Source organism: Triturus cristatus, chromosome 7 (genome assembly GCF_964204655.1).
Source record: "Triturus cristatus chromosome 7, aTriCri1.1, whole genome shotgun sequence".
NCBI classification, from domain to species: Eukaryota; Metazoa; Chordata; class Amphibia; order Caudata; family Salamandridae; genus Triturus; species Triturus cristatus.
In genome coordinates this window covers 166,239,800-166,253,955 of record NC_140590.1, presented here as the reverse complement: position 1 = coordinate 166,253,955, position 14,156 = coordinate 166,239,800, and the positions used below count along the sequence as shown (strand labels likewise).

The 14,156-nt window shown below is 43.3% G+C and overlaps 1 protein-coding gene across 2 annotated transcripts in view; it reads right to left on the bottom strand.

The window, feature by feature from the left end:
- The window catches only part of NPHS1 (NPHS1 adhesion molecule, nephrin), a 526,308-nt gene that overhangs the window by 71,118 nt on the left and 441,034 nt on the right, over positions 1 to 14,156 (bottom strand). For both annotated transcript variants that reach the window (XM_085615945.1, XM_085615944.1), the window contains exons 20-24: positions 10,175 to 10,296; positions 6,882 to 7,047; positions 5,757 to 5,913; positions 4,140 to 4,291; positions 895 to 1,006 (exon numbers count right to left, since the gene is read on the bottom strand). In XM_085615945.1, coding sequence (XP_085472071.1) covers positions 895 to 1,006; positions 4,140 to 4,291; positions 5,757 to 5,913; positions 6,882 to 7,047; positions 10,175 to 10,296 — 709 coding nt within the window. The remainder of the gene's footprint in view (positions 1 to 894; positions 1,007 to 4,139; positions 4,292 to 5,756; positions 5,914 to 6,881; positions 7,048 to 10,174; positions 10,297 to 14,156) is intronic.

The following is a 14,156-nucleotide window of genomic DNA, read 5'->3' as shown; positions in this document are numbered from 1 at the left end:
GACAAAACTGAGCTTTTGTGTTGCTCAGCAAGTAAAGTCCCGGTTGCAATTCCTTCTAACTTCTGGCCAGTACCGATTGAAGAAGAGTTGATACCTTCTGAATCGGTCTGTAACTTGGTGGTTACTGTTGACAATTAGCTGTCCATTGAAAGTCATATGAATAGAGTTGCTGACAAATGTTTTTCTCTACTGTGGGGTTTCCGGTAGATTATTCCGCTGATACCTCCTACTGCGAAAACACTCATACGCCGTGTTATTTTAAGCAGGTCGGGCTATTGTAATTTAAACAGACTGCTTAGAGTTCAGGTCTCCGCTGCCAAATTGGCCTTAAATAGACCCAAGAGGTCATCAGCTTCCAATGCTTTGAAAGATCTTCATTGGCTTCCGCTGCCACAGAGAACAGTTTTCAAAGCTCTCTGTTTTGTTTTTAAAGCTCTCCTGGACCGTGGTCCAGTGCCTTCACGAAACAGAGTAAAAAGATACTCCCCTAGGAGGGGTCTTTGCTCTGCCACAGCCAGTGTCATATGTATTCCTAAATTCAGGAAGATCAGATAAGGTAGGCGCGGCTTTATGGTCAGAGCAGCCCAAATATGGAATCAGCTCACTGCCTCCCTTAGAGCCCTCTCAGATCTTCAGCAATTTAGAAAAGCCTTGAAAACGTGTCTCTTTCCTAAGTAACCCTTTTACTTTTTGGCCCTCGTTAGATTTAAAAACTCTTTTAGCTGCAGCATTTTCCCCCCTCTTCTTTTCTTAGCCCCGTGAGTCTGACAGCGCCAGGATATCAGTTGAGTCACAGTGCACTTTATAAATGTTTTAAATAAAAAATGAAACCATTCATTTGTTTAGTGCATTTCACATTCCAAGCTAGCTCTTTGCCTTGAAATTGTCACTCACCTCACGCGGAACTTCTGCTCCAATCCGCCATCAAAGCCAGCGTTCCATGCTAACGTCACCGAATTGTGTGTGAAACCGACCACTTGTAGGTTAGTTGGTGAGTCTGGGCGACCTGAATGAGAGCGGAAAGGAGACAGGCACAAGAGGGGATGTCAAAGGACAGTCATTCTGAGCAGGGTAGGGCACACTCTCCATATTCAGGAACAGAATCTACTGTAAGCGGAGAATCTCTGGTGCATTGTAAGGTATGCATAGTTCCATCTGCACTCCACTTTACTTCTGAACTGTGAGGCAGCCTGGAGCCAGTGTGGCTCTCAGGCATTTCTCCAGAGTGAGGAACTGCACGTAAAGAGGATAACTTCAGAGTTGAATGGTCTCCCTGCATTGTGATGAAATTGTCTAAATCAGGTGCAGATACTGCCCATGCCAGCCAACAAATGTGTCTTTAGTTGGTTTGGTAGAAACAACAAACACTGGCAAAGCCAGCCCTACAAAATGTGGGTACTAAGTTATTGATGTTGTCAGTGCTTGTTTGGTTTGGCATACTTTATGGTTAAAGCCATTCAAACATGGCAGCCTGTATGTGAGCATGCAAGTACATGCAAGGGTATCTAACTTGGAAGGTATTTGTTTAAGAAGTATAATAAACCATTCAAGATGACCACTGATGTGTCCGCATTCATGCACAAGAACTAGTGGCCATTTGAAATTATTATTTATACTTTGAAATAAATTCCAAGATATCATCTCATGCATCGGCATAAACGTGCAAGTGTGCGGCCATCATGGAAACTTTTATTTTTTCAAAGTACAACAAAAATCATTACAAGATGGACCCTGGTGCATTTTATATATAGGCTCAGCCACGACAGCTATAATGAATTTATTTTTATGATTTATAACTAAATTACTTTTCCAAGATGGTGGATAACCCTTTTGGAATGGCAAATTAGGAAATAAAATCAGTGGGTATGCTGCTAAACAGATGAAAGCAACTGGCCCAGTAGCAGGGTATAAATACAGGGTAAAGATACAAAAATAATAACTTTAAAAAAAATAACATGAGGGGTGGGAAGGAGAGGGGTTGGGGAGCCACAGAAAATCATGGCGCTGTTGGGAATCAGGAACACAATGGATGGGAAAGAAAGCCCGGAAAGCCATGCGCTTCCACAAAGTTCTAAAACACAAGAGAAACAAAAAATCTGGTGTAAGTGGAAATATCCAACATATCCAATGAAAACAATAGTAAACAAGCTCTGCTTCAGGAGTGGGCAAAACCAAGCAGAAGTAGGAGCATCAAACCAAGAAAGGCAATAAAGCCATCCAATCATAAGCAAGGCACTGCCCAAAGTCCACTCTATTTATTGTACAATAGGTCATTGACAACATTAAGCCAAATCTGTCTGTAGACAAGACCTACACCTGCACATACTCCATTTGAAAAGCATGTTGATGTTTTGAGCAAAATTAGGGAACTGCATTTCAGACTGTAGAGCTCACGCTATAGTACACAAGTGCATATGCACTGTTTGCTCCTTTTTGTCTATAACAGGTGGCAGGACTGAGCAGAAGTAGTGCATCTAAGAAGAGGTGGCAGGGTCGTGGTGGTGCCTGTCGCTCTGCATTACACCCCCAGCGTGTGACAGCTAAGCAACAGGCCTGGTCTGTATGGCTATGGGAGGATGCAAGAGAGTCCCTAGCTGAATGCACCACTTCCTCCACAATCCATTGTCACTCTGTCGCCAGTGGTTCAACCACATCGTTTCACTTTCTGGGCTCAGTTTGAAAAGTCCCAGTTTACAGGGTCCCCACATTGCAAGAACCTGAACTTATCTATAGGCCTCTGAGGTCATTTTTCAACTTTCCGGGTTTGTCAGACAGTTGCTACCTGTACCAGTACATAGGGCTCTAATATGATGATAGCCTCACCTTTAAACATGGATGTGAGAGAGTCAGCACTTGCAGTTTTCTGCTGAGTAGTAAGGCAATGAGCACCCACGCGTCTCGACAAGCTTGGCATTAATGTGAGAGAGTGAGTACCTTCACTTCCCAAAAGAGTAGTGAAACAGTGAGTACCTGAATCTCACACCAAGGCTTTAAGCAGGGTCAGTGAAAATATAGTTTATATTTTTCCATCCCTGCACCTGGAAATGGTGCTGTGTTAGATGCTTCTAGGAGCACTTTGGTGCCCAATAACTGGTGACATCCAAGGTGGCTAGCTAAAATTGCCTTAAATACCACAGGGCCTGGGTCTTAGACAGAGACTATTTGGATTCCACAGAACTGGACTGGTTTCAATAGCCCTTTGGGAATCCAACTGCTTAAAGACCATTAAGAACACCTGCATGTAGCAGTTGGGGTAATGTGTTTCACTTGTAATGCTTTCTACTTTAAGTGGCAACCTACCACAACTCCCAGAATGCCTTGTCTATCAGACAGCTAGTACCTGCACTTCTTTTTTGCTTATTTACTTCACTGCAGCACTTCACAGCTGAGTGCATGGACATTTCCACAGATTCCCTTTTTTGATTTAGGAACCCATCTGGTAATGGGTTTGCTTGTGACAGTGTCCTCTTCAAAGCACCAGTGGTGTATTTAGTGGCAAGGTAGAAGGTTGACCTTGAAAAATAACTGCTCTTTGCACTATGAGGCTTTACCTCCTGTTGTTTGTTTACCCTCAGCCCTTCCCCCTCCCATGGCTTCTACCTCTTCTCCTGCCAAGGATGTGTGTCCTTCCATGCGCTTTCTTCTCTCCCTTTACACTGTCCTCCTTCAAGACTCTTTGCACCTCGTCCTACTGTAGCCATCTGCTGTCTACACCTTCCTCCTACATCCCTTGCTTTCTCCCGTGCCCTTAACTGGTGAAATGGCTGACATGTATTCACAAAAACCCAAACTGGTGATTGCTCTTGAAAATGAAAACATCAGTGTCTCTGATGTGATGGCTGTTTCTCATAGAATGTTGAAGACATTCATCTTTTTTTCCTGCCCGGGACTTAATGGCGGCCTCAGGCAGGAAAACATGACATAAAAGGAACCGGAAAGCTCACCAGTGCCTGCCATTGGTCCAGCACCGATGATGGTGTTTGCAACAACAGAGTCTGAGGCGGTTAAGCCACCAGAGGGAATATGGGACATCTGCCAGTTCCTTCCACTTCTTAATGAGCCCCTAAACATCTGTCCTTGACCCTTCCTCTTAGCTCCTATCCATTTTTTGAGCCCCTATCCTTAGAAAGCTAACTCACTTGTGCTGACAAGCTGGATGTCAAAGCTGTCCACACCCAGTGGGTTGGTGGCGGTGCACGTGAAGAGGGCGTAGTCGAGTGATGCGCTCACGTTGACGATGATGAGGGTGCTGGTGTGGATGGAACCCTCATGAAGCGTCTTCTCAGAGTACCTGATAATCAAGATATTGAGAGGGTATCATGTCAGGACAAAGATCAAAATCACATATACCTTTGTGGCTCTTTAGTATTAGAAGATGCTTTCCATTTTCCCATCCTGCCATTTGCTTCTCACAGTCCCCACTTTGGAAAAGAAACAGATTGTCCCAAAAGCATGCATGTGCAGCAGTGAAAGGGAATCTAAGGCTCACCCTGAAACCCCAGCTGCCACTGCTGCTATAATATTTGAGGATGGAAAGTGGAGATAGCATTAGGTATGTCTGACTAAGTACATTGCCTTAATTGTAATTGTATATATATAGTACTTCCTACCCCTTACAAGGCGTCAAAGCACTTTTCGGCTAGTAGGAAACTTCTCCAGAACCCAAAAAGGATTAGTGGGGAATTGTATAGGGAAATATGAATCAGTTTGAGCGGTGGACATTTGAGTCTGTTAGTTGAATTGATAAGGATAATGGAGAGATAGAAGAGGGAAGGGCATAGAAAGTGTTTATTTGGAGGTCATAGGAGTAGGAGGGTGTTTTGGATGAGTAAAGAAGAGATGAAGGGGGAAGAGTCTCTAGGAGTGGATTAGGTAAAGAAATGAGGTCTCAGATGAGTCTAAGGAGGGATGCATATGGGAAGGATTTAGAAAGGATTGTTTGGGAGATTGAAATAGTAAATTGAGGTTTGAGGTGATACGTGGAGGAAAAAGTTATTTTGGAGATCATAGTAGAAGAGTGAGGTTTGGAATTAGTCAGAGAGTGGACTTAGAGGATTTATTGAGAGAGGTATAGAGAGAGATATAGGATAGTGCATTGGAGAGGCTCAGATAAATTATTTTTTTCACAGTATTTAATATACAGATACATAAGCACATGGAAGGTATATATGCTATAATATAATACGCTATAATTATTATATAGATACATAAGTACATGGAAGGTATATATGTCTAAGGAAGGTAATATTACAGGATTTTATAAGAACTTTCTGATCTTAGAATCTAGTTATGGTCATGCATTAATGGGGTGAGTTGTAATGGAGAAGAAGAAGGTGCTAAAGCCAGTGGGAGGAAAACAGCTTGGGCTGATGTAAGTATCACTTTAAAGAGTCCTAAAGTAGGTGCCAAAGCGCTCTGAGATAGCACCTTGAATGTGTGATGGCTCAAGAATGCAGAGACTTTCTCGTTCCCATCTTTGTGCCAATCCAAATCCAGATTAGGGAGAGCATCCATAATACTTGCCCACCCAATACAGAAACTGCAGTAAGTGTTCTGCTCCTGTGAATGTCAGCTGAGTGTAGAACACGGTTCACCCTCCAGCCAAACCTACTCAAGAAAAGTGCAGATTTCGAAACCTGTCTGGTTCTGTCCAGGGAAGACAAGCTGACTAACCTCTGTACATTCCAGTCTTCCAGAGCGAGCAGGTCTACTTCCTAACCAACCTAGATATAGTAATCACTGAGATCTAATGTTACCTTGGGCTGCTGGAGTCGAGAGTAACACCCTTCTTGGCCCAGCTGAACTGAACATTGGGGATCCCCTCGGCTTTGCAGACAAGGGCGGCAGCTTGGGTTCCATCCCCAGTTGCGGCCACCTTGCTGAGATGCACTCCCTTCTGGATCTCAGGCTTAACTGTGTGAAAGAGCAGAGATTGAAGTTACACACTGAGGTAGGATGATGTCAATGCAGCATGAGCATTCATACGTTTTCTGCTGTCTCTGAATATAACATAGTAAGTTTGTGTAGCTGCTAGACAGACTGCCCTAGAGGGAATCATCAGTGACTCTGAGCAGTCTGTCAGGCTTCAGATTAGATATTTGCTTGGCAGGCAGCTGTCCAGGTGATTCTGCTTTCCACACTTTTCTCTGCACTAACCTTTGTCATAATCTGCGAACTTAGTTTAGGTTGACCTGCTCACCACTAAGTGATCTGCACTTTTCCCACAGCCATCAGTGATCTCTTTCTTCTCTTTGTCATAGGTGAACTACTCACCTAACAACAGCTGATCTAACCTTCTCCCCAATTACTGGTGAACTGCTCTAGTATCCAGGTTAAAGTTTATCTGCTGCTCCCCGCATCATTACAGGCGACCTGCTCTTTTCCCATTTTCACAGATGACCTGCTAGTCTCCCTTTGTCATGTTCTCTTCTTTCCTCTCCTACTCAAAGGCAATATGCTCTTTTCCCCTAGCTACAGGGGAATGCTCTTCTTCTTTAGTTACCAGTCATCTTTTCTCCTCCCCTAGTTGCAGAAGGTCTGCTCTCCTCACCTAGTTGCATTCGATCTGCTCTCCTGTCTCCGTTACAGATGGTCTACGCTCCTTTTCTAGTTACAGCTGATCTGCTCTCCTTTTCGGAGATGACCCACCCTTCTCCTCTAATCATATGTGATCTCCTCTGCATCTCTATAATCATAGCTCCATTATCTTACGTAGACCATTTGAATATATTGGTGCTTTGTTCTTCCCTTTCTGCGACTCCTACACCAGACAATGCCTGCGACAGCAATTCAGCAGGAGTAGGAAGTCCCACTGCAACCCTGGCATAGCCACCTCTCCTATGTAGTATACATAAGGTCAGTACTAATGACATCATGCTTACAGCGCACAATGAGCCTGGCATCACTTTTCACAGGTGGCGCTATCCCATTGTCAACGGCGCACTCGTATCTCCCTGCATCCGTTCGATTGGCTTCTCGGATTACCAACTTCCCGGTGGCTCCATCAACGATTTTCTCAAATGATGCCAAATCCCTCTCATCTTCACCCTGATGACATAGCAGAAAAAAGCAAGATGTCAAGAGAGGGGTCATCGGCAGTAATACATTTTGCATCCATCAGCTGAAATTGTTTAGGAGTTTAGAGAGAACTAGAGAAAGCAGTCAGATCAAGTAAAGACAGGCCTGAAACCAGCTGGGGTCTTCAGAGGACCCTCCAGCCAACTGGAAGCCTTATTGTTGTCATGGTAAATGTATTGGTAAAAGCTCGAGCAGGAGGAAAGTGCACTCAGGTGCATTCACTTGACTTGAATGCATCCACCCCATTGAGGGTCAGTTTTAGGCATAATAGCGGACTACACTTGTCCATCTTTCTTAGGCTATGGAAGTGGTTATCTTTCAGGTCAAATGGATGAACACACTATTTCCAAATGCATAATGCAACAGCAACTCTTTAATGTTGTTGTTCTTGGCAGGAAGTCCTTCCCACCATGTTGCAAAGTTTCTTGTATGTTCATACTTTCTTTGCCTGCCATAGTAGCTTAAGACCTTGGAGACTGAGCTATTCGCTGATCACCAGCCAACATAAGGGCACCTACAGACAATGCTTTTATATTTCTTCCTGGAGAAGAGGCCTCATACCAGCCGTCCGTCTATAATAATTCATTCTCCATTCCTCAGGTTCTAACATGATTTACTATTTATTTAAATGTATATGTTTTTATCAGATAGGAACCAGACCACAAATTGGTGGCAGAGCAACACAGAGGAGAGGAGCTGAGGCAACTTCACTGGCGGTGAAACAGAGAGTACGCTTTAAGGCCCTCTGCACCGTCTTTAAGGCCATTAATGGAGCAAGACCGACTTCCTAAGGCTTAAATTTCAATGGTACGTCCCGGGAAGAATGTTACGCTCCACATGAGCTAAATATGTTCAAGTCCCCCCATTCAAAAGAGTCAACTGGGGAGGCAGGAGCTTCATCAATTGTGCTTCCAGGGCATGGAACGAGCTTCCTTTCCATCTCAGGAACACCCCGGATTTCCTCTCCTTTAGAAAGGGGTTGAAGATATGGCTCTTCTCCTAGTAGCACACATCCTTTCATCCCTAGCAACCAGTGCTTAGCGCCAGGACAACCCAGGGTAACCGTGCGCTCTACAAGTGCGATGAACATAACATAACATAACACACCACCAATTGTGAGACAAAGTCATTAGGAAGAAGAGCAACAGGAACAAGAACATTGTATTGTGCACAGAATAACAAAAGTAATAGCAATCAATTGAAAAGTTAACAAAAGTGAGCATCATGAACCAGAGCCAAACAACGAAGCAGGCCTGGGACTATGCAGGAACATAAAAATAAATGTGATAAAAATAAAGCAATAGAGAACTACAAGGAAGTATAACAAACCTCCATGGGATGTAGTAGTAAATTATAGAGCTTCTAATAGGGGCACACATCTTGATAGAAGGAGTGAGGAGGGAAAATACTGAAAGAGTAAGGTTATAGTTTATCAGAAACTATTTCAGGCATTTTTAAGAGCAGTCAGAGATCGAAAAGGGCAGAGTTCCAGACTTAAGGAACTGCGCCTAACAAAGATTGGTTTTAAGGCATGGTAAGTTGAGACTTCTTATAAGACATTGCTTTCCGAATGGTATGTGTTCAGGGTGCTGTGCTTGTGAGATTTTGTGCATGTGTGTGTGTAATTGTGTGTATGTGTGTGAGAGTTTACATCAGTCTTGTGTTGCTGGGAGATCAATGGCTGTTTTATGGAGAACACAGTGAGGAACTCTACAAAATTTATGGTTTTCAGGCTGTCTCTGTCCACCTTGCGGATGTGCCACAATAAAGCCTGATACCATTGCTTAATCCCTACAGACACTTTACTAGTGTGTGGTGGACCTTTGGAAGTGTACCTACAGTTCCTGCATCTTCTCAACTGCAGCCTCTGAGATCCTCTTTTCAATTGTGCTGTGCTGGGCAATGTCTTCTAACCTGAGACCTTGACACAGACTTTCCGGTTTCCATCAAACTAATTCCCATAGCATGACCAGTTAATATTGGACTCTCCCTCTGCATTTCCAAAAAGTCCAAAACAAGGTAAAAGCTTTCAGAAGAAGCACTCTGTCTAGACTTGAGACTGGCTTTGTGGTAGTGGGTCATGAAACACTGGTAGTGCCCTCAAGTGAGAGTTAATGCTTCATCTGGTCTTACAAAGAGGATTTTGTGAACAACCCCAGAAACACCTATCCCTTCTACCGTGTACCTTCCATGCCAGGACTCAGGAAGAAGTCTTGCTGCTGCGACCTGTCCAGGTACACATGCCTAACATGTGAAGAGCAGCTGGTTCATGACTAGTTTGGCAAACTGCAAAGCTCAGCTGAATGAAAACTGAAATAACTACCACAGAATCTTAAAGACCTCTCAGCCTCTCTAGCTAGAAGTTCCCCTACAGCCCTGTGGATTATAAAAAAAAGATAGAGATTGACAAACAACATTCTAGGACTAAAATTGGGGTGAACCTGAATCATCCCTGGCTCATCCCATATCATATGACTTTGTCGGAGCTTGTATTTGCCACACCTTGAACCTAAATAGAGAATTTTCCTCGTCATTCTTGGCCATGGGCAAGAGCCAGTGAAATTATCTTTCTAACCCTTATGGTTAGTGGGTTGCCCCATAATAGAATCTGCCCTTGGCCCTTGTCCTAAATACCAGTTTCCTACTGCAAGTTAGTGATCTGGTAGATATAGATGACTACCTTGCAGTAGCATCTGCTAGGCCCCCCAAGCACCGTAGCTGCCCTGCTCACTAAAAATCCGAAGAGGCATACTTGGGAGTTCTTGTCTCCAAGGAATCACTGGATGGCTGTCTAGTTCTTTTCACAAAAAGCAAATGGAATTTCTTTGTAGTGTGGTTCTTGGACAGTAGTTGCAGCTGGGTTTTATTATTTAGCCTGAATGACAATAGTAGCCACCACTCATGATGCTAGATCCCCAAATGTGAATCTAGACTTTCAAAGGCGATGTTAGTCCCCTTTGACAGTGAATGATATCTGTTGGCAGATGTTCATGAAACCCCTAACATACAAAGTGCTTATCCTAACTTCCAAAGCTCATCATTTTCATAGAGAGATGAAAGCACTTGAGATGCCCACAGACATCTGTGTACTCCGTACCAGCCACTTCCATTGAAACATGCTGTCCAGGATGGGATTGGCATCTACAGTGCATAAGATCTCCACAGTCCCTCCCAGGTCCACTTCTGTTGGATCTCCAATGCTCTTAATTGCCGGAGAATCTACAAGAGGAAATAACCATTAGTGTGGAAAGATGTTCCCAGGACGTTACAAACATGTTGAGTATGATTTAAAGAGTAAAACATCGTATACAAGTGCAAAGAGATGAGGAGATTGTGCAATGGACACGCAATCTGAGCTTGACGTTATGTATGTCAGTCTCTCCATGGACTGTATCAACATCAGGAAACATCTGAATACGCCACTACCAGATCCTTTTTCACAATATCAATTAAGAAAGTACAGGATGACAAGATAATTCTAAAAGGGACTAGATAAAACAATTTTGTATCACAAACCTATCAATTACTGATAATAATAAAGGTGATGATCATGACAAATGCTATATTGCTTCTACATGCTATGCATCTAGGTGCTGGAAAGTACGCTGCCTGTCGCTGGCATGGAGACAGCAAAGTAGCTTTATAAATCACAAAAAAGAGTATGTCTTAAGTGTGTATATGAACCCAAAACCTTACGATCTAGAAAGCCATTCCAGAATTCAGCTCTTTTGGGGGGGAAAGGGTTCTCTAACTCATGTTTATCAGCCAATATGGAAAAATCAATAATGATTTAATTATGTTAGCCAACTCCCCCACCAAAAATACAGAACTGCTACTTTTGGCCGAGATGAACTCACATTGCCATTGCAGAGAGCTGGGTTTAATGAAACAGGGGCGTCTCATATGGCTTGGCTGTCCACAATTCCAATGTTCTTATTTAATGGGGTATCTTTACTAACAGTACTTATCACACTGGCTTGGAGTGTTCAGAAATAGAACCTGCTTTGATTACTTCCAGTATAGGATCAGGCTTAGCATGATCAAACTTGGAGTTATGGTCAGAATTGTGACAAGTAACCATAGACCCAATTTATAAAGAATGTAACATTCCATCTTGTAACACATTCTTCTCTCTGGGAACGAACTGATGTCTTTGATGGCTGATTCCAAGGACAATGAGGTTACCCTCAAAATGCTGGTAATGATTTACGTACATTTGCAACAACATGTTTTGCAGTGTTCCAGAAGTCCGCAAAAGATTGGTTTTAGGCACCACTTTCGCAACATTGTCCTCGTGAGTAATGTCAGTAGAGAGCGAGCTAGCGACATCAGTTAAACTGTCTGTAGTCGTATTCTCCTGATGTACGTTTGTTCATGGTTATGAGCTTTCTTTGTGTGCTCAATGTATAATTTGTAGGATGGACTTTAGAAAAGTCCAGTGTGCTCTGAATCCTACCTCTCACAGCAGCCCTAGATTTCCACTTAGCTACAGACTCATGTCTGATTGGGCCACAGTCTTTGTCTCTCCTGTAGATCTCAATCAATGATTTATTAGCTTTCGTCAAGTCAAGAGAAGGGCGTTGAGCTAAGCTGTGTGACTTACATTTCATCCCAGCAAGTCCTCCACTTTATGTGATTACAATTCAATCTGGTCTAAGGGGCCAATCTCCAATAGCTATTCAACTTCATTTAATAACATTGTTACCTTGGTTAAGGAGACATCACAGTTGAGTTAGTTGTTATCCTCTTTCCATACACCACCTGGGAGATCATTCATTTGCTTTTACTCGGAAAGCTTTGATCAATAACCCAGCTAAATAAAAAAGCAACAGAAGGTTTTTACTCACATTCCCAAAAGATTCAAGTTCTCAGAAGGGTGGTGCAGCCCAGCCTCATTCCGGATCAGACAGGCCCGCAATTGGCCTGAGCTTTGCCAGCGCTGCAGATGGGCTGGCTTGCCTGCATGTGTACAGAACTGCAGGATAACTAAGGCGCTTTTCAGTGTTCCTGATGCTAGGTGGAGCATCTTGCGTTATGTAGACTTCTGGGAACTGGAGTCCCTGAAGAGCTGGGAGCTCATTGCCTCTCCTTATCTCCCTCTCTCCAACTAGCAGGGTGCAGTTGGAGCTTTTCTGCACATCTGGTGGTGGGCAGTGAGTTTTGTATTGCATGGACTTTTGGGACTTGGAGTCTCAGAGCAGCTTGGCACTTTGGTCTTTTTGCTATCACAGTATAGAGGAGAACAATGGCTTTTAAGTCCAATATTTCAAGGTCTGTAGTATTTAAAAAAAATGTTCTCCAGCCACATAAATTCTGGCTCCCGGAAATCAATCTGGTTCTTTAAAAGCTTACGATGCACTTTCAGTGAATTGGTGGTTTTAATTAAAGTTTTGGGTTTCAGAGGTGCGTTGTTATGTGCTACATTCCATAAACTGTTAGCCAGGCCAGTGATTCAAAGGTCCTTATATTGGAAAGAGATGGTTAGCTTTTTTCACCTTCTTCTCTAAAGTGGACTCGAACCTTTACCTGAATCAATGCATTAACATGCCAGTCTTTCTATGTCATAATAATTCTGCACCTGAAAATGCCCAAACAACCTGCATGTCAGAAGTTCATGGTGCATCCACAAGTGTAAGATCACAGAGCTGGAGATATTTCAGGCCTCATTTGTTGCTTTCACAAGCAAGGACAATGCAGATAAGATCTGCAGGCAGAGCACATTTAAAGGAGTCTGTTTTAATTATTGAGTGTTAAAATGCTCGCTAAAACTCAGTTCCAAAGGTTTGAACACCTTATTTAACTAGGAACAATAGCATTTATTGGTCCTATGCAGTATTCTTATCAAAGATATTTGTAGGACCATAGCATATAAGCAATATGCTACTTATGATGTAAGCATATGTTCGTAGCATGTAGTGCTGTAGATTCACATGCTCTGCATAATCCTGCTATCTAGTGATGGGCTTCGATGTTTGCATCTTGTTTTACTTCAAAAAAGTATTTTGAGTCATGAGTGACTCCTCCTGTAGTTGGCCATGCGCATGAGCATCAGTTCCATTGATAGAACAATTTTCTGACCATGCAAGAAGTTATATACGAAGAGTTTGAATATATTAATGAAGTGTACATCTGGAAAAACCAAAGGCTTCTGCGCATGTGAATCTACCATACTACACTCTATGAACAGAGACTATCAGGGTAAGTAACATATTCTGCTCATAGCCTGTGTGGCTGTAGTTAAACATGTTCTACACAGACTGTAAAGCAGTACTCCCCTAACCGATGGTAAGCCGGTGGATGGTGCAGAAGATTGAAACAAAGTTATTAGAAGTGTCCGACCCAATCTAACTTGTTGGCATGCTAGGACACAGCAATGTTTGGTAAATGTGTGTTGAGTGGACCATATAGCTGCCTAACAAATCTCAGCTATGGGGCTATTACCAAAGGAAGCTACAGTGGCTGTGGAATGTGGCCTAGGCATGGCAGGCCAAGTACTTTTAGCCTTAATGTAGTAGGTGTGGATGCATTGGACAATACATCTGGTGATATCCATCAGATCATGTCCACATTTGACAAATCATGTCCTTTGTGAGATTTGGCTAAAGCAATAAAAGGTTGCTGTGTTTTGCGAAGGGGTTTTGATTGTGTCAAGGGTGTGAAGAGTCCCCTCTGCTACCAAGTCTAGCTAGGGGAAAACGGCAGGGAGTTCTATGGTCTGGCTGAGGTGGAAGGGGGAAACCACCTTCTGAAGAAATCTAAGGTAGTCTTCAGAACCACCCTGCCATTATGAACCTTGAAGAAGAGGGTGGCCGACTGAGCTAAAGAATGATGATGGATTAAACCCAGATCAGTTGACTGGGGGTGAGTGCTTGCAATGTTCAACACTCCGTCCATCATCCCCTTTGGTTTTGCTTTGTTCGCCCTAAGTTGGCAGTGTATGCCCAGACGTGGGTCCCTTGCTCACTTTGCCACTGGACTCAAGCTAGTCTGGCTGTTGACGGCTGATTAGCCAGCAACCGGTCCCGGGATGCTTGGTTCCGGTCCAGGGAAGCTATGGCTTGGCAATTCGGGCTGGACTG